At 38.8% G+C, this 21,471-nt stretch overlaps 1 protein-coding gene across 2 annotated transcripts in view; it reads right to left on the minus strand.

Annotated features, from left to right (window-relative positions):
* Positions 1-2,367: 2,367 nt before the first annotated feature.
* The window catches only part of TRMT1L (tRNA methyltransferase 1 like), a 38,495-nt gene continuing 19,391 nt past the window's right edge, over positions 2,368-21,471 (minus strand). The window contains exons 7-15 of one of the 2 annotated variants that reach the window (XM_060197838.1): positions 20,342-20,421; positions 18,260-18,509; positions 16,683-16,895; positions 14,636-14,826; positions 11,188-11,266; positions 9,353-9,519; positions 7,502-7,564; positions 3,449-3,575; positions 2,368-3,335 (exon numbers count right to left, since the gene is read on the minus strand). In XM_060197838.1, coding sequence (XP_060053821.1) covers positions 3,116-3,335; positions 3,449-3,575; positions 7,502-7,564; positions 9,353-9,519; positions 11,188-11,266; positions 14,636-14,826; positions 16,683-16,895; positions 18,260-18,509; positions 20,342-20,421 — 1,390 coding nt within the window. In that variant the 3' untranslated portion in view covers positions 2,368-3,115. The remainder of the gene's footprint in view (positions 3,336-3,448; positions 3,576-7,501; positions 7,565-9,352; positions 9,520-11,187; positions 11,267-14,635; positions 14,827-16,682; positions 16,896-18,259; positions 18,510-20,341; positions 20,422-21,471) is intronic. The other variant, XM_007523827.3, reaches the window with a different exon arrangement.

Below are 21,471 nucleotides of genomic sequence, written 5' to 3' on the forward strand. Positions count from 1 at the left end.
GCCAGGTGGTGGTGCACTTAGTTATGTGCACACATTAAAGCGTTCAGAGACCCAGTTTCAAAGCCCCTGGTCCCCATCTGCAGGGGGAAGCTTCACGGGTGGTGAAGCAGGGCTGCAAGGTGTTTCTCTCCCTATCTTCCTCTCTCAATTTCTCTGTCCAGTAGTAAAATTTTAAAAAGGAATTGCTTTATTAAATAATTTTTAAAATAGTTTGTTGAGAATGGAAATAAAAGGAAGAATGATGGAGAGGATTTATGGAGAGGATTTAATCATCAAATCATCCCTACTGATTGACCTATATACTACGGCACTGAGAAATACACCCTTGAAATGCTATTAGTATGTCGGTATTCCTAGGATGCTGGAAGGAAATAGTTTGAAAGGAGACCAATTCCAATCTTATCTGGGGAATCTTAGTAGTCAAAATCCCTTTCCCAAGTTCCCTAGCCCTTTGGAGGAAATACCTGCATTGAGGAAATACCATTCAGGCCTACTAATCTGGTATTGAGTTAGTATTGACACAATGCATTTATTCAAAGTGGTGCTCTCACTGGCCCAAAGGCCTTACCCTCCATTTCTTCTGTTTCCTCAGTGTTACGATTAGAAAGCATTAACGGAAGCAACCGGCACAGAATTCTGGCTTCTGGATATAAAAGTTTTGAGTTTACCAAATTTTAATATAGGCCACAACTGTTACTTTACAAATGTTACGGGAGGGAGCAGGAGGTGGCAAGTGCACACGGACCTATAGTTCAAGCCCCCTGTCCCCAACTGCAGGGGAAAGCTGAGTGAAGTAGTGCTGCAGATACCTCTCCTCAATTCTGTCTCTATCCAGTAATTTTTAAAATGTTATAGGACAAGGTGCTAGTTAATGTAGAACCAAATGAATTTTAAAGTTTTTCCTCTTTAAGTTGGCAGCAATAACTGAATTCTAACCTATACTCTACAATTTTCCCAATTTGCAACAAAATTAAGACACTTTATTTTTAGATAACAGTTAACTGTTAAGTTTCTATGTCAAATATGAATCCTGGCCTAAAATCCAACTTAAGCATTGATATAATTCACTTTAATAGTATGTACCAAATCATGTGGTCCAAGTACTAATAAGCCTTTTTTAAAAAAAGATTTTAAAAATTCATTCCTTTTTGTTGCCCTTGTTTTGTTGTTGTTATTGATGTCATTGTATAGGACAGAGAAATGGAGAGAGGAGGGGAAGACAGAGAGGGGGAGAGAAAGAGAGACACCTGCAGACCTGCTTTACTGCTTGTGAAGTGACTCCCCTGCAGGTGGGGAGCGGGGTGCTCGAACCTGGATCCTTACACTGGTCCTTGCGCTTTGTGCCACCTACGCTACTGCCCGACTCCTACTAATATGCCTTTTAAAGTTATAATTTATCTTAAACCCTATAAACAGAAAAGTCAGTTATAATTTTAACTGGCAAGAATAATTTTTGTGGCCATGAAAAAACTTCACTTATTCATAGGAATACAAAATTTGAGTAAATACATCCAATAAAAGATAATACTGGTGGTCGGGCACTGGTGCACTGGGTTAAGTGTACATAGTATAAAGCGCTAGAATCCTGGTTCAAGCCCCTGGCTCTCCACCTACAGGGGAGAAGCAGGTCTGCAGGTGCCTCTCTCCCCCTCTATATTCCCCTCCCCTCTCAATTTCTCTCTGTCCTATCAAAATAATAATAATAAAAAAAATCGAACAATGGCCTCAGGACCAGTGGATTTGTACTGCAGGCACCAGCCCCAGCAATAACCCTGGAGGACAAAATAATTAGAAAGGGAAAAAAAAAACATTTCTTGTTCTATTTCTGCTAAATTAATTGTGCTGTTATGACCCTCGCTTCTGGATTTCTGTGTATGTTTGGGGAGTATCTTTTTCTTATGTATCCTATTTAAACCTTTCACTTTTTTTTAATCTACCACTCCACTCCCAGCAGCCATTTTTTCCCCCTTTATTATTTTTATTTGAGTAGACCTGCTTCACCGCTCATAGAGCATTCCCCTTGCAGGCTGGCAGCGGGGGGGGGGGGGGGGGTGTTTTAAACCCAGGCCTTGCACGTGGTATGTATGCTTAACTAGGTACACCACCACCTGGCCCCCTAAACCTTTCAGTTTTTAACACCCCCTCTGTCCCTGAACTTAAAAGCAGCAAAAAATTACCTCCTCAGAAATACTTCACGGTAAACATAGATAAAACTCTTATTTAATTCTTGAGATAAAAAAGCTGTACCTGATAAGTCTATTTAAAGGAAGCAGCAACAATATTCAGTGGAAACATGACATTTTTATGGCTATGTGGCCTAGGTCACTTACACCAAAAAAAAAAAAAAAGAAAATCCTTAGTCATAAGTTCGCAAGGTGACAAGTTTTACTTCTGAGAGGTAGCACAATCAAGCAAATGAATATAAGTGCACTAATGGGCACAAGAGATCACGCCAGTTTCTTTTCATTTGTAACACAATTGCAGTTCTCATGAACATTACAGCAGAAAAATCTCAATTTGGCAAAATCTTACTCTGAATTTTGTTCATCTAGAACTTATACTTAAAAAATGTATTTGTCTCTGGCAAGTATTCAAACACTGATAATAAATTAAAAGATCTATGTGGAGAGATGTGTGATTTTTTAGAACATGATTATTTTAGCTTTGTAACTGAAATATACTAATGCCAGACACTTCCTTTTCTAGTCATTTTAATGTGTAAGATTTCTCAGTTAATTTTGTACAACACAGATAGGAAAGCATAAACCTAAATCTTTTAAGTAGAGATGTGATGAAGAATAGTAAAGAGTGGTTTCCTTAAGATACATAAGATCCCAAACATTTGGCATGTGAAAATCATCGAGGATTAAACAGGGTGATCTCGGTCAAAACTTGGCTTCTTATGAAATGTCTTCATTAAAATTTTAAGTTCTCTTTAAAATAAGAAAAACTTAGAAAGCATAGTTCTCAAACCAGCTAAATTAGAAACTGCTAATTTATTTTTACAACACTGAATTGAAAATAGAAAAATGAGTTGGTGTAGAGAACTCTTCAAGCCATCTATTCAGACATCTTGTTAAGTGACCTCTCCCATCTGCAGCTGCTTGCTTCTGCTTCACTGACACTTCAACCCGGTCCGGTCAGTTGCTGTGTCCTCTGACACTGCATGAACGTGGCCCTCTGACTGTCCTCCAGTGTAGGTGGGGGTGCTATACTTCAAAAGGATTGATTTGAACTGCATCAAAGGTGCATCTGTACGGACACCCATTGGATCAAAGTGAGTTCGGCTTACTCGAAAGCCTGCTTCAGACAAGTAGCACAAGAACTTTTTTAACCTGCAGCAAGATTAAAAGAAAAAAAAAATAGTGAAGTTAGGAAACTTTTTACTGAAATGACAATAACATTCAAATATGAAAGACAAAAGACTGCCATTCGCTGGCTATCTTACTTGGGCATATTCATTCCCTTAATGCTGTGTCTGTGGATGTTGTAATAAAAAGGAGGATGTTCAGTACTGTTGTCACCCTTTTGCTTCTTGGCTAAACTTACGATTGCTTCATTACTTTTCCTCTTCCCTGAAACATACAAAGTTAGCATTCTCTTAAGTCATATCATAAGCCAAGTAATTTTTCTTAGCTATATACCGTCTTCAGGCCAAGATTTCCTGATATTTTTCATTATCCTTCACCCATGTAACTTTGATACTTAGTTGCTGAATCCAAACTTCCTTTATTATTGGATAGAGACAGAGGAAACTGAGATGGGGAAGATAGGGAGATAGAGATATCTGCAGCCCTGCTTTACCACTTGCGCAGCTTTCCCCCTGCAGATGGGAACCAGGGGCTTGAACACCTACCGGTCCAGAGCGCACTGTAATGCACACAGTTAACCAGACGTGCCATGCCTAGCCCAAATCTATTCCCCTGCACCCCCCAGTCTTATCACTGGAGTTCCCTGCCTGCACTACAAATCCACTACTCTTGGAGGCCATTTTTCCCCATTGTTGTTACTGTTGCTGCTGCTGTTGTTAGGACAGAAATTGAGAGGAAAGGAAGACAGAGATGGGGAGAAAGACAGACCTGCAGACCTGCCTCACTGCTTGTGAAGTGACTTCCCTGCAGGTGGGGAGCTGGGGGCTTGAACCAGGATTCTTGTGTGAATCCTAGCATTTAGTATTATGTGTGTTTAACCTGGTTTGCTGCTGCTCAGCCTTCAATGTTCTCAATTTTTATAGTTATACTCTCTACTAAGTACAGAATTGAATCTGATGGGTAAATTTTATTTACAGAAACTTAAAACAGGTATAATGATCTTAGTAAGAAAACTTCCAGTATGGGGAGTCGCGCGGTATCGCAGCGGGTTAAGCGCACGTGGCACAAAGCGCAAGGACTGGCTCGAGCCTCTGGCTCCCCACCTGCAGGGAAGTCTCTTCACAAGCGGTGAAGTAGGTCTGCAGATGTCTTTTTCTCCCCGTCTTCCCCATTTCTCTTTGTTCTATCTAATAACAATGACATCAATAACAATAACTACAAGAACAATAAACAAGGGCAACAAAAGGGAAAATAAATTTAAAAATATAAAAAAGAAAATTTCCAGTATGTATCCTAACAAATATCAAAACAGGAAAACAACTGAGATATATCCAAATTACTATGAGTTTTTGCCTAATGTTCTACTTTAAATAAATTCATATATAAATGCTATTAATCAAATATTAATTCTCCAGCACTTATGCAAAATCATTAATAAATGCAGTTTCATTTCTGTGAATGATAAATTGCATTTGAAGAAAATATAAATATCAAACTTGCCTTTTTATACAAAACAAAACAGTAACTCAGGACTCCATTAAGTATCTTAAGCCATGTATACCCCAGATTTTGTATATGTTCTAGGAATACTTGAAACTATAAATCCAAAATAATTCCTTAATATCACTGTCATGAGCAGTGCAGCTATGTTACTGACTACAGGTATGTGTTCTAAGAAATGTGTTAGGTAATTCTGTCACTGGACAAGCATCATAGATGATACAGTCTACTACACACCTAGGTTAGATGGTATAGTATATTGGGATCACCATCTTACACTTGGTCCATGCTTGACAGATACATTAAGCCACACATGACTGTGCTTGAGTTTTTATGACCTAGACTTTTTTTTTACCTATACTTTTATATCATGTAAGGTTCTATAGGTTGATAGACCAGTATTAGGATAATCAATTAATTTTAGAACTATAGAAAAGTTTACAGAGGTTTGTCCAATTCCCTAGTTTATATATGAGAAAGTCTTAGATATAAATATTTTTAAGATTTTAATTTATTTTTTTATTAAGATTTTTAATTCTAAAAAATATTTAGGGGGTTGGGTGGTAGCGCAGCAGGTCCGTCGTAAGGATCCAGGTTTGAGCCCCCAGCTTCCCACATGCAGGGCGTTACCTCACAAGTGGTGAAGCAGGTCTGCAGGTGTCTATCTTTCTCTCCTGTCTTCCCCTCCTCCCTTGATTTCTCTCTGTCCTATCCAACAACAAAGACATCAATAACAACAATAATAACCACAACGATAAAACAAGGGCAACAAAAGGGGGAAAAATGGCCTCCAAGAGCAGTGGATTCTTTGTGAAGGCACCAAGCCCCAGCAATAACCCTGGAGGCAAGAAAAAATATATTTAAAGGAACTGTACTGTCAAAAAGTGAAGATCAGTATAACTATCGATGCTCTCAATTTTAATGGTCTTTACAACATGCCTGCTTTTTAGAGTAAATCATTTCAAGTGACTTGAATGCTAGTAAGTTAGTTGAAGACACCAATGTATAAGACTGATGGGAAGAGCATGCTGTTATTAAACTATGCTACTGGGTGTGGGAGATAGCATAATGGTTATGCAAAGAGACTCATGCCTGAAGCTCCTAAGTCCCAGGTTCAATCTCCCACACTACCATAAGCCAGCACTGAGCAGTGCTCTGGTTAAAATAACAATAAACCATATACTACATATAATATGAGTGATGGCTTTCTTGTCTTGGAAAGTCAACAATAAATTGTTGAGCAACTAATACAAAACCACAGCATGCAACTATAATGCTGCTCTCTCAAACATAACACTGTCTATATTCTTTTACCTGTTTTAAAAAATATCTAGAATCTAAAGTTGTCTTTTAAAAAGATAAAACCTTGGGAGTCGGGCTGTAGCGCAGCGGGTTAAGCGCAGGTGGCACAAAGCACAAGGACCGGCATAAGGATCCTGGTTCGAACCCCGGCTCCCCACCTGCAGGGGAGTCGCTTCACAGGCAGTGAAGCAGGTCTGCAGGTGTCTATCTTTCTCTCTCCCTCTGTCTTCCCCTCCTCTCTCCATTTCTCTCTGTCCTATCCAACAACAACAACAACAATAATAATAACGACAACAATAAAATAACAAGGGCAACAAAAGGGAATAAATAAATAAAAAAAATAAAAAAAAGATAAAACCTTATGCATTAAAGCATTAACACTTCTTCAAAATAAATTTGCAATGCCCAATATAACTATTTTTAAGTACAAATTCATTATTATAAGACCATTTATTAAATTTTTAAGCTAGAGAATAGGGTCTTCTGATTAAATAATGTAACTGCTATGTAATTGCTATATGTTGATGGAAACTTAAAATTTAATCTTAACTAACTCGATCATATATAACTTGATCTTATTTTTGGTTTACATGGTTCTTTAAGATCATACAGTTCTATCAAGAGGATTATCGTATACTACAAATGTGAGCATGAAGCAGAAATTTGCAATGAAACAAATGTGGGGCCAGGTGGTGGCGCACCTGACTGAGCACACACATTACAGTGTCCAAGTGCTCAGGAGTGAGCCCCCAGTCCCCACCTGCAGGGGGAATGCTTTGCAAGTGGTGAAGCGGTGCTGCTGGTGTTTCTCTGTCTCTATCACCCCATGCCCTCTTGATTTCTGGCTGTCTATATCCAATAAATAAAGATAATTAAAAAGAATTTAAAAAACTAAACAAATGCCAGATAAACATGTTTTACTATTATGTCGTCAATATAAATATGTTACAAATGCATTTTGAAATGGGCTACCAAAACAATCTCTTCTAACTCTTAACTATTTGCCTTCTTATGATCATATAAACGCATATATACTATTTGGGGGTCGGGCAGTGGCGCAGCGTGTTAAGCTCACAAGGACCGACGCAAGGACAAGCCCCCAGCTCTCCACCTGCAAGGGGGGTCGCTTCACAAGCGGTGAAGCAGGTCTGCAGGTGTCTGTCTGTCTTTTCCCTCTCCATTATTCTCTTTCCTATCCAACAACAACGACATCACATCAATAACAATAATAATAACCACAACAACGATAAAACAACAAGGGCAACAAAAAGAAAAAAAAATAGCTTCCAGGAGCAGTGGATTTATGGTGTACATACCGAGCCCCAGCAATAACCCTGGAGGCAAAAAAAAAAAAAAAAAAGCATATATACATACAGGTATATACAAACCTTGTGCAATGTAAGTATCTGTTGTGGCATCATCTGTAGCTTTTATAAATATACCACATTCTTCTAAAATAAAAACAAACAGGTATATCAAAATGTTTTACAGAATGATGTTAAGCAACAATTTAATTATAAAAGAAAAAAGAAAAGTTTACTGAATTCTAACCATACAGTTTTCATGAATATATGAAAGGTTCTGTGGTCAAAATAAGATGCAGACTTTTTTTTAACCCTCTAAAATAACTATTTCTAATTATAAGAAATGTTGGTGTCTAATAGGCCTACCCCAGTTCTCAATAGGTAAGATGACAAAAGCCTATTTATAAAGAGAAAAGAAAGGTGAGCCCCTTTGCCATGTGCATAACTGAAGATCAAGCACTACAACACTGGGGGGAAGCTTTGGCACTGTGGTGTCTATCTGAAAAGGCTGACCAGGAGTGGAGGAGCCCCACTGATAACAAAAAATAAGTAGACAAAAAAGTGTGGGAGTTAGGCGGTAATGCAGCGGATTAAGCGCAGGTGGCGCAGAGCACAAGGACGGTGGTAAGGATCCCGGTTCAAGTCCCTGGCTCCCCACCTGCAGGGGAGTCGCTTCACAAGTGGTGAAGCAGGTCTGCAGGTGTCTATCTTTCTCTCCCCCTATCTTTCTCTCCTCTCTTCATTTCTCTCTGTCCTATCCAACAACAATGGCATTAAACAACAACAATAATAACAACAAGGGCAACAAAAATGGGGGGGAAAATAGCCTCCAGGAGAAGTGGATTTGCAGTGCTGGCACCAAGTCCTACCAATAGCCCTGGAGGCAAAAAAAAAAAAAAAAAAAAAAAAAAGTGTAAAACTAGAACTAGGACTTAAAGTCTCAACTGGCTTTAAAAAATATGATGGGGGAGTCAGGCAGTAGTGCAGCGGGTTAAGTGCAGGTGGTGCAAAGTGCAAGGACCAGCTCAAGGATCCGGGTTCAAGCCCCTGGCTCCCCACCTGAAGGGGAGTCGCTTTACAGGCGGCGAAGCAGGTCTGCAGGTGTCTATCTTTCTCTCCTCCTCTCTCCATTTCTCTCTGTCCTATCTAACAACATAAATAACAACAACAATAACTACAACAACAATAAAAAAAGGGCAACAAAAAGGAAAAAAAATAAATATTAAAATTTTTTTAAAAAATGACGTTAACAGAGGGACAAGAGGTGGAACACAGCAGTGGAGTGGGCCATTTTGATAGTGTGATGGCACCAGATATCTTGAAGCTTATATACTTATAGAAAGTATGAAGCTGTAATCTCAAAATTTTACAATACCACAAGCCAGTGGTTTATCAATTAAATTTAGATTTTAAAAAGTTAACCAGGTCCTTGAGGTGGTGCAGTGGATGAGAATGAGGTCCCAGGTTCAATTGCCAGCAGCACATGGACCAGAGTGATGTCTGCTTCTTTCTCTCCTGTCTCATGAATTAAAAAAATAAAAGCTTTTTTGTTTTTTTTTTTTAAAAAGGTAACTAGTGGCCCAAGAGGTGACTCAGTGAATAAAACACTGGACTCTCAAGCATAAGTCACACACACACACACACACACACACCCCTAAGTTAACTGGGGCCAGGGAGATAGCACCATCAGTAGCACAACACTCTCATGCATGAGGCACCAGAAGTCCTAGGTTCAATCCCAAGTTAACCACAAGCTAGAGCTGAGCAGTGCTCTGGTTAAAAAACAAAACAAAACAAAGCAAAGCAACAGTTATAACTCATCAGAGATTTACTTAAAGCATACTATTTATAATTGCTTTTGGTAATATCAAAGACAGAACAATGATAAAGGATTTTTGACAATCAATTTGAAAGCTAGTATGAACACTCATTCACCTTGCTTGTTGAAGTTAGAAGGTGTGTGAACTGAAAACTGACTTTGAGGAGTACACTCTGACTCAAAGATGAGTGTCTTTATTAGGGGCTGAATATCCTCTAAGCCATGATGAAGAGATTCAAATAACATTCTTTTGAGGAATCCAGTGTTGAAAAGGGAGCTTGACCTAAAATAAAAATAGAATTGTTTTGAGAAATATTTTCTTAAAAAGTCTACATAATTTCTTTTATTTGTAGAGCTAGGGCCTTCTACACAAGCATTTTCAATACTCCCAGTCTTTTTCATTCAGCTGTAGAGAAAAACACAGCACTGAAGCTCTGAAGCTTCTGCTGCTGCCATAGCAACTCCATATAGTACTGGGGCTTCAACTTGGGCCACACACATGACAAGGCATGTACCCTACCCAGTAAACTCCCCAGTCTCATAATTCATCATTATTTATTGAATGAAGCTGGAGCCTCACATATGTGCAACTTACCCACTCCCAGGCCAACATTTTTTTTCATACATACACAGAAGAGAGAAATCATAGGATGATTTCTCCCAGAGCTATGGCATTCTCAAGTGGTGAAGCTAAGCCAGTGAGCTATCTCTCTAGCTTGAGTCTCCATATTTAATTAGAGGATAGAGTAGACACACACAAAAAAAGGATTTGGAGTTGGGGCAGTGGAGCACCCAATTGGTTGAATGCACACATTACCATGTGCAAGGACCCGGGTTGGAGCCCATTCCACAACCACGGGGGGAAGCTTCATGAGCAGTGAAGCAGGTCTAGAGGTGCCTTTCTCTTTCCCTCTTTATCTCCTCCTCCCTTCTCAATTTCTCTGTGTACTATCAAATAAAATAGAAAGGAAAGGAAAAAATGGCCACCAGGAGCAATGGATTCATAGTGCCACTGTTACTGGCACAGAAACTCAGTGACAACCCTGGTGGCAATTAAAAAAAAAAGAATTTATAATTTTTTAATCACTTATTGGATAGACAGAAGGTGAGAGGGAAATAGAGATAGAGACAACTTCAGCACTGCTTCACTACTTGTGAAGCTTCCCCCACTACAGGTGGGGACAAGGGGCTTGAACCTGGGTACTTGTGCTTGGTAATGTGTACTCAACCAAGTGAGCCACCACCCGGCCTCATTTATTTGTTATTGTTATTTGCCTACTCCTTTTATCATGCCAGTTTTGTATGCTAGTTAGTAGGATGATAAATCAAGGAAATCTCAGAGTAAATCAAGAATTTACTCAATACCCACATTTATCAATTCATAAACCAAATTAGAATATATTCTTAAAATTTTTTTATTATCTTTATGTACTGGATAGAGACAGCCAGAAATCAAGAGGTAAGGGGGTGACAGTGAGGCAGAGAGACAGTGACACAGCCTGTAGCCCTGCTTCACCGCTCCTAAAGCTTTCCCCCTACAGGTGGGGACCAAGGGCTCGAACCCAGGTCCTTGAGCACTGTAACATGTGTGTTCAACCCGGTGCGCCACCACCTGGCCCCCAGATATACTTAAAAAAAATTTATTTATTTATTTTCCCTTTTGTTGCCCTTGTTTTTTTATTGTTGTTGTATTTATTATTGCTGTTACTGATGTCGTCATTGTTAGACAGGACAGAGAGAAATGGAGAGAGGAGGGGAAGACAGAAGGAGAGAAAGATAGACACCTGCAGACCTGCTTCACCACCTGTGAAGCGACCTTCCCTGCAGGTGGGGAGCTGGGGCTCGAACCGGGATCCTTATGCTAGTCCTTGCGCTTTGCGCCACGTGTGCTTAACCCACTGCACTACCGCCCGACTCCCTCCCAGATATATTCTTATGCTCAGGAACATACCATAGAGGTCCAAGTTCTATTGCTGTCTTCCCAGGCATGCTTCCATGACAGTTACAAGGCAACTGTCTATATGGGTTTTCTGTGAAAAGATAGTAAAACCACCTATTAAAGGAAAAGTAACAATAAATATAGTAATTGTTACAATAATAATTTGTAGCTACTATGTACTGAGAATCTACTATGTGCCAGGTAATGCTCTTGTATTTTATATGCAGTTACAATTTTTTCATCCTTATATTTCTCTTTTTTAATTTTTGCTTAATATCTTTATTTATTGGATAGAGACAGCCAGAAATCAAGAGGAAAGAGGGTGATAGAAAGAGAGACACACACCTGCAACACTGCCTCACCACTAACAAAGCTTTCCCCCCTGCAGTTGGGGGCCAGAGGTCTGAACCCGGGTCTTTGCGCATTAATATGTGCACTCAACCAGGTGTGCCACCACATCCTTATACTTCTTTGAAGTAGTAAGAATAGTACTTGGAGTACTGGTAAAATCTCAGTTATACATCTCAGATCACTAAGGTTTAATAGGTTATAGAAGTGTCTAGTGGCTCACTGAAGCCTTACTGTTACTATGCCACATGAAGTGATTTAGGAAAGTCTTATAAAGTACACATAATATCCATAATCTTTTTATTTATGTATTATTGGATAGAGACCAAAGAAAGAGAAATTGAGAGGGGAGGAGACAGAAAGGGAAAGACAGAGACACCTGTAGCACTGCTTCACCACTCGTGTAGCTTTCCCCTTGCAGGTAGGGACCAGGAACTAGGGGCTTGAACCTAGTTCCTTGTGCACTGTTAATGTAATGCTTAACCAGGTATGCCACCACCTGGCCCCAAGAGCAGAAAGATTTAAAGTGAAGAGGTACTAACATTTTTCTCAGTATTTTTTAAATTTGTTTTTAATTTTTTTTATTATCTTTATTTATTTATTGGATAGATACAGCCAGAAATTGAGAGGATGAGGGGAGATACAGAAGGAGAGAGACAGAGAGACACCTGCCGACCTGCTTCACCACTTGCAAAGCTTTTCCCCTGCAGGTAGGGCCTGGGGGCTTGAACCCAAGTCCTTGTACACTGTAACATGTGCACTCAACCAGGTGCACCACCACCCAGCCCCTTTTCTTAGTTTTTAAAATGAGGCAATACCCTACTGACTTTCAGTTCACTTAAGGGCCCACACAGTCCTTTTAAATCCAACTATCCACCCAGGCCTTTACTGGATGGATGGGCCATTTACTTTCTAAGAATGGTCTGATATGATTAATCAGTCCCATACCCACCAAGTACCCTGAACTATGGTAGTAAGGACTTGGGCCTATAGCTTCTTACTTCAGGTATCATTATTTTATTCAAAGCAGCTAAATAGCATAATGCAAACTTGTGAGATCTTGTTTCTAATTTATTTAAAGACTTCCCTTACAGCTCCTCAATCTACTTTTCTGTATTATTTAAGATTTAAAGAAAGAGTATGGTTATCACTAAAATTAGTTTTATTAAGAATAATGTTCCTCCAATATTATAGGGGTACATTTAAGAAGTCTCCTCTGGAACCATCTTAATAGCTAAGTTACAAATACATAGTAGTAGTAGTACCCAAATTTATATGTCTTTAGCTACTTACCATAGGCAGGTAGCACACAGAAATGACAGGAGTCAGTTTCTTTCTGATGTACACTATAAAATATTCCCATGATACTAGCCTATGTCTCTTCTTGATCCGCTGCTTAGGAGTTATCTGTGATGGGCCAGCTTTAGCAATTTCCTCTGAACAGTCAGAGGTATTCTATTCACCCATAGCAAAAAAAAAAAAAAAAAAGTGGAAAAAAATGAAAAATTTCTTTTCATGGGTATATACATTGTAAGAGCAATTCAAGTTGAATAATTTAAAAATATTTGGAACATTCCAGGAGGTGTCACAATGGGTAGAGTGCTCAGCTTGCAAACATGAGGTCCTTAATTTGATCCTTTGCTCTGCTTCTTTCTCTCATTAAGAAATAAATCTTGGGAGTCGGGCTGTAGCGCAGCGGGTTAAGCGCAGGTGGCGCAAAGCACAAGGATCGGTTAAGGATCCCGGTTCGAGCCCCGGCTCCCCACCTGCAGGGAGTTGCTTCACAGGCAGTGAAGCAGGTCTGCAGGTGTCTATCTTTCTCTCCTCCTCTCTGTCTTCCCCATCTCTCTCCATTTCTCTCTGTCCTATCCAACAACGACAACAACAATAATAACTACAACAATAAAACAACAAGGGCAACAAAAGGGAATAAATAAAAAAAATTATTAAAAAAATAAATAAATAAGTCTTAACTTATATATATTTGGAGACTACTACTGAAATGCAAACAACTGCCTACTTTCTCTCTACTGTCCCTTAATAGTAGTATTAAAATAAGAGCAAGAGAATGAAAATCAGGCTGAGGAGACAGCATAGTGTTGATGCAAAAGACTTTCATGTCTGAGATCTGAGGTCCCAGGTTCAACCCCCAACACCACCATAAACCAGAGCTGAGCAATACTCTGGTCTTGCTGTCTTTCTGTACCTCCCACTCATTAAAAATCAATCAATCAGTCAGTAAAAATTTTAAATGAAAGTCAATTTCATAAAGGAAAAAAAAAGCTGCTTTCCCATGTGTGTAACCCAGGTTTAAGCTCAGCCCCCACTGCATTGAAAAGTTAATTTTTTTCACTCTCTCTGCATCTCTGTATTTTTAAATTGATTAATTAATTAAAAAAAAAACTACAAGAATGAGTTTCCCTATCAGTACTGTAATGAAAGTATTTGGACTAATGAAAAGCTTACTAGGTAAGCTTTGGAGGCTTTAATGCCAATGTGATCAAAATATAATACCAACTGAGTAGTCTATTTACTTTCTTATTAAGAGAAATAATATAACATTAGGAACACTATGAAAACAACTTTGAGGAGAATTTCTCTAACATATGAAATAATGCTAAAAGTCTTCTGTAATCAAAACAGTACGGAGAGGTGTCTGTAATGAATACAAGGTCTAACTTAAATCTTTTTCTTGGTCCCCAGGCCTGGCATATAGTAGAGGCTCAGAAATATTTACTGAATGATTTTTAACTGATAGCTTTTATATTCAGTCAGGAAATTGTTTTTATGAAATTAATGATTTGAAACAGCCTAGACAAAGATTGACTTATGTTCCTAAAATTAGTGACAGTGGAAACAGTTATTTTCAGATGTCTCAACAGAGGGCAGGGCTAGAGTATAAATTACATAGCATGAGGAAATAACATTAATAAACTCACACGCATGTCTTGTCTGTTGATGAAAGGGAATCCAGTATAGGAAATAAAGTTAGCACTGTAATCTTTAAAATCAAAGGACAATATGTGTAATTAGGGATGTGATAAAGGCTTGTTCATTGGAGGATTATATATAAATTAAATACAGTACATAGTCAAAGGAGACTTGAATTTACCTTCTACCATATTACCATCCTTCTGAAAAATCCTTTCTTCACACCACTGACAGTGAATCAAGTACTGAATTTTCTTGGTTGTTTCGTCTGCAGAAGTGGGTCCCCTCAATACTCTCACCACCACCAATACAAAGTGTTCTAAAGCCACTGCAAAGAGCACTTCAATGCCTTTATTACATCGGGCTGCAGCTCTGGACACACAAAAAAAATTCAAGTTATTTTAGGAGGTGATATCATGTTCCCCTGTGTGGCATTACAGTGACAATACTAGCCTGCCTGGCAAACTATGAATGGTTATGGGAAAATTCAACTCTCAGTAGTAGTACTTGGGAGAAATCATTAATTTCTACACAGAATGAAACCCATGAGATTATAGAATACTTGGGTCTCTCCTTCCTAGACATTTTCCCTGTATAAGATCCTTTCATAGTGCTATCTTCTCTGGCTTTCAGAACCCTTTTATTTCTTGTCATAACTACCACTTTCCTCTTTTTCACCTATTTCCTCAATTTTCACCTATTATTTCATCACATTCTTTATAAAAGCTTCTTCAAATCAGTATCTGAGTACCAACTACAGACAAGATAGGATAGCCACTGAATGTACATTAGCAAACAGTCTCGCCACTATTGATTTTATAGACTTCTGAATTAAATCCTACTCCATACTTCACATATAGCTGGTTTTCACTCGGCAGCTATACATTAAACCTAGTTCATGCACTATTAAGTTCATGATGCTGTATTATTTTTAAAATGAACAATAACAGATCCTTGGTATGTATAAACTGAATCTGAATTTTCAGTCAATTAGGAATCACTCACTCTATTGGTCTTTGATGTCTAACAATCTGCATTCAGACGGATGTAGCACTTTTAATCTGACCTGAAACTGTATTGGGACTCTTGGGTAGCCGGATGATCATTTACTATCTATACCGGAATGGGGAAGCCTTTTCTCTGCGAAGGGCCATTTGGGTTTTTTTTTTTTTTTTTAAATATTTATTTTATTTATTTATTCCCTTTTGCTGCCCTTGTTGTTTTATTGTTGTAGTTATTATTGTTGTTGTCGTTGTTGGATAGGACAGAGAGAAATGGAGAGAGGAGGGGAAGACAGAGAGGAGGAGAGAAAGATAGACACCTGCAGACCTGCTTCACCACCTGTGAAGCGACTCCCCTGCAGGTGGGGAGCCGGGGTTCGAACCGGGATCCTTATGCCGGTCCTTGTGCTTTGCGCCACCTGCGCTTAACCCGCTGCACTACAGCCCGACTCCCCCATTTGGGTATTTATAGTGTCATCTGCAAGCCATGAAAAATTATCAACTCAAAAATTAGCACTTAGTGTTGCTATGAAAAAATGTCCAAGATTTACTGATTTTTGAATTTCACCTGCAGTTGCCTTGGCAGGCCCAGAGTAAATAAATAATTCCCCATCCTGTCTACACCCTCAATATCCATTTCTATTGCAAGATTCTTCTACCATAACATCCTGCATAAGACAAGTGTTCAAGAACTCTTCCACAGCCAAGCAGTAGCACACACACTATAGTGCACAAGGACCCAGGTTCAAGCCCCTGGTCCCACCTGCTGGGCTGCAAGTGTTTCTCTGTCTCTTGCCCTTTCAATTTCTCTTTGTCTCTATCCAATAAATAATAAAGTTTTGTTTTTTTTTTTAAAAAAAACACTCTTCCTTCAACTGTTTAGAAGTCCTTTTTTGTCTTGCAGGTAAGATCATTTTGCAGTATCAAGTTTCTAACTTACCATTTTATTCAAAATATGCAAATAAAAAAGATAAAATGGCCATAAGAATATTTCTAAATCTAGCAACTATCTTTGCTTTCCCTTTCTGTGGTGTTATCCCATTACCTACCTTGTACTGCTGAAATAAATGGATTTGTAATTAATTTCATTTAGTCTTTTCTACTTTATTAACATTTTACATTGCAAACTGTATGTAGCTTTTGAATCAAACTTTAAAAGATAGAACATAGGATCACCAAACAAAGCAAGGTTATGGAAATGGAATATAAAATTTTATAAATTGGTACCTGGCCACTGCAGCCACAACAATTCTAGCTGCCAGTTCCTTGTAATATTCAGTACGAACAATGTTACAGCCATAGTGACGCCGGGCAACATGCTGTGCCTTGGCATATAAAGAACTGATATCCGTAGAAGTCACTGACACTATGCCGAGGTTTCTTATATTTCTGAATGCAGAATCTAGATAGTTCACTGATGTTCCAAAAGGGTCTAGGTGTCTAAAATTAGAATGCATAGAGACATTTAAAAAGAATGCTAGTCCCCAAATTACATTACTGAAGTTATTTCTAATAATAAAATTTCATAAATTTAATAGTACTTTAAAATCTACTTTTAGTATAAATTCTATTTTTTTTGTATTCTTTTTTTTATATAAGGAATAAATTCTATTTTTAAAGTAATAAAATGATCCTGTAATACATTGACATGTAAAAATCAGGTGTAAGGGAAAGTCAGTCATCATGCTCAGGTATTTTATTTCAGATACTTAAAATGTTATTATATTCCTGAGGTCAGTGCCAAAAAAACTGTCTAAACAACAACATACTTTTTAAAAAATTTCTTTTAAAAATAGAGACACAGAGAGAGAGAAAGAGACCACAGCACCAAAAGCTTTCTTCAGTGAGATAGGGACCAGGCTCAAGCACATAGGTAAAGCAGCACACTACCCAAGTGAGCTATTTCACTGGCCCAATATACTGTCTTAATGATTACCCCTCCTCCCCATCCTAGACCAGATTAGAAAGTGACATGGGGGGGAGCATGAAGTGGCACACCTGACTGAGCACAAAGGACCCAGGTTCAAGACCCTGGTCCCCACCTGCAGGGGGAAAACTTTGTGATTGGTGAAGCAGGGCTGCGAGTGTCTGTCTCTTTCCCTCTCTATTTCCCCCTTCCCTCTATTTCTGGTTGTCTCTATCCAAAATAGATAAAAAAATTTAAAAAAAGACTTCAGAAAGTGACATGGAGCTGGGGAGATAGCATAATGGTAATGCAAAAAGATTTCAATGACTAAGGCACCAAAGGTCTCAGGTTTAATCCTCAGCACCACCATAAACCAGAGTAAAACAGTGCTGTGGAAAACAAGGGAAGGGGTGGGACAGGAAGGGAAGAAGGGAGGGAAAAGAGAAAAGAAGGCAAGAGGGTGATATACCTTGTTGATCATACATGTTGCAATGTGCAAGGACCTAGGGTCAAAAAGCTTCATGAGTAGTGAAGCAGTGCTACACGTATCTCTCTCTCTCTCTCCTTCTTTACCTCCACTTCCCTCTAAATTTCTGTCTCTATCCAACAAATAGTACATAAATAAAATATGGTTTAAAAGAAAAACAACAATAACTGGTCCAGGAGTTGACACAGTACATAAAGCATTGGATTCTCAAGCATGAGGTCCCAAGTTCAATCCCTGGCAGCATATGTGCCAGAGTGTCGTCTGGTTCTTTACCTCCCCTATCTTTCTCATTAATAAATCTTGAAACAAACAAAAAAAAAAAAACAACAACAACAAAAAAAGATTTTTCAGAGAGAGAGAGAGAGAAAGAAAGGAAAGCAGAGCAGAGTAGAGGCAATTTTTTCCACTTACATGAAATCAAAAGATCTCAAGTGCATCAGTACATTGGCATCCATTTTGGTCACCTTAATATTACCAAGGTTTTTCTCTCCTTCTTGCAGAATATCACCACTCTCTTCCTTTTCTTTACTGTCTACCACCACTTTCAATTTGTTTAAGTGGCAATTTTCCTGAATCAATGTCACAGAGTTTTCATTCAAATCATTAATTGTAACCTTGACATCATTTCCAAGATGTTTTGCCCACTGAAGTCCCATTATCCCTTAAAAAAAAATGGCAAAGATGAGTTTTAAAATTACAATAAAAGAATGAAACTAGGGCTGGGGAGACGGCATAAAGGTTATGCAAAAAACTTTCAGACCAGAGGCTCTGAGGCCCTACACTCAATCCCTAGAACCATCACAAACCACAGGTGAACAGTGGTCTGATGTCTGCCTCTCTCTCTCTCCCTCTCTTTTTATTCTTCCCCCCTTTCTCTTTTTCTCCCCATCTTCCCATCTCCCTCTCCTCCCCCTCCTTTCTCTCTTTCATTAATGATAGGGATTCAGCACAGTGGATACACATTGGACTTCAATCTTGGGATCCAAAGTTCAATCCCCAGCATTGCATGTGCAAGAGAGATGCTCTGGTGTTCTTTCTCTCTCCAACTCTCATAAAATCAATACATCTCAAAATAATTAAATAAAACAATATAAAGATAATCTGAACAAAACCAAATTCTTGCAAAATCTTAATGTTTTCATAAGCGATTTATCCTCCTTTCTTGGCAAAGCCTCTAAAGAACAGTTATCACATACAACACACACACACAAAAGTACCTAAGAAATTTTTATAAATTCTTCTCACAAAACTTATCATATCTTTAAATTTTTTTTATATTTATTTATTTTCCCTTTTGTTGCCCTTGTTTTTTTTTTTTATTGTTGTAGTTATTACTGGTGTTGTCATGGTTGTTGGATAGGACAGAGAGAAAAGGAGAGAGGAGGGGAAGACAGAGAGGGGGAGAGAAAGATAAGACAACTGCAGACCTGCTTCACCGCCTGTGAAGCGACTCCCCTGCAGGTGGGGAGCTGGGGGCTCAAACCCAGATCCTTACACTGGTGCTTGCGCTTTGCACCACGTGTGTTTAACCCGCTGCGCTACCAACCGACCTCCCAAAATTTATCATCTTTGTTCAAATAAACCTCAATCTCTATTCTTTATTTTGTGAAATAGCAGACCTATCTCCTCCATTTTTTAAATTCTTTTCTTAAAGTAAAACATTTTTTCCAGGCAAACTTGATAGGCAATATGATTAAGAGAGGACATATTTTGCCCTGAAGGGAAGATAGACACTACGGAAAAGCACATACAAAAACATACAATTCTAAGCATGAGTGGTTAATTTCTGAATTGAGAGATGGGTAGCCAGGAATTCACTTTCTATATTCTACTACTGTATACATCTCACTTAGTCCAAAATAAAAAGTTGGCATTGGGACTTTAGTTTCTACATCAAAATGTTCTTCTAGATGAGGTCACTCATATTTTCTTTTTTTCATTTTTTATTAGGGAATTAATGGTTTACAGTAGACAGTAATATACAACAGTCTGTACATGTATAACATTTCCCAGTTTTCCACCTAACAATTCAACCCCGACTAGGTCCTCCTCTGCCTTCATGTTCTAGGAACTGAACCCTCCCGCCACCAGTCTTTTACTTTGGTGCAATACAGCATCATTCATCTTTTCTAAGAAAAACACTATGGGGAGTCGGGCGGTAGGTGGCTCAGCAGATTAAGTGCAGGTGGCACAAAGCACAAGGACCGGCTTAAGGATCCAGGTTTGAGCCCCCAGCTCCCCACCTGCAGGGGAATCGATTCACAGGCGGTGAAGCAGGTCTGCAGGTGCCTATCTTTCTTTCCCCTTCTCTGTCTTCCCCTCCCCTTTCCATTTCTCTCTGTTGTAACCAACAATGACGACATCAACAACAACAACAACAATAAACTACAATAAAAAAAGGGTATCAAAAGGGAATACATTAAAAAAAAAAAAAAAAGAAAAACTATGAGTCTGGATGATAAAGTGGAGTTTCCAAGCAGTTCCATGACTTACCAGTGGCTCCAAAGGCATCTAGACATTCCAGAGGTTTTCGTTCCTCAGTCAATGCAGCCAATGTACAAAATATTAGCTGCCTAGAAACAAGCATAATAATCTCAGATAATTCTGTAAATGTAGTTCCTAGTTAGTCCACAAGCTACACATCCATACTGGGTGATGGGACCACAACCTCAGGGGAACAAGAGTACCTGGGATCCTCCCATACCTCATACTCTGTGTCTACTGTAATAAGAGTAGTGGGGGGCACAGTCAGTTGGCAATGAGTCTTGTGCCAAGAGGATTTGACACTATCTTGAGGAAGATTATGTTAGAACTAAGATAAAGTACAAAGAGCCAGCAGAATAGCTCACTTGTATACTGTGTTGGTTTGCCATGCATGTGACTCAAGTTTGAGCCCAGCCCCCACTACAGTGAAGAAAGCTTTGGTGCTTTGGTCTTTTTCATTCTCTTCCTCTATGTCTCTATCAAAAAATAAAAATGAATAAGTAAATACTAAAGTGCAGAGGACCTAGTTGGGGTTACAGAGATGCTTGGTAAAGGAGAAAAACCCACATTATCAAGTGTCAGAAGTAAAATATCCTCTACTTCCCCAAAGACCCACCCTACTAGGGAGAGAGAGGCAGACTGGGAGTATGAATCGACCAGTCAACGCCCATGTTCAGCGGGGAAGCAATTACAGAAGCCAGACCTTCCACCTTCTGCAACCCTCAATGACCCTGGGTCCATACTCCCAGAGGGATAAAGAATGGGAAAGCTATCAGGGGGAGGGGTGGGATATAGAGATTTGGTGGTGGGAACTGTGTGGAGTTGTACCCCTCCTATCCTACGGTCTTGTAAATGTCTCCTTTTTTAAATAAAAAATACAAAAAAAAAAAAGAAAGAAGGCATAAATGAGCCTTCAGTGGGTAAACCAAAAAAAAAAAAAAAAGAAGAAGTAAAATGTCTCATGTGAAGGTAAAGGAGACATATAAGGAAGAAACCCACACTAGGAGAGAACTGTAGTTTTTTTTTTTTCCTATATAAGAAAAATTCATTTTTTCCTCTTATTGACATATTCTAATCAATATTACTAAAATTTATAAAATTAAACTGTGTGTGTGTATGCGCACACGCGCGTGCTCATG

Source organism: Erinaceus europaeus, chromosome 9, assembly GCF_950295315.1.
Source record: "Erinaceus europaeus chromosome 9, mEriEur2.1, whole genome shotgun sequence".
Lineage (NCBI taxonomy): Eukaryota > Metazoa > Chordata > Mammalia > Eulipotyphla > Erinaceidae > Erinaceus > Erinaceus europaeus.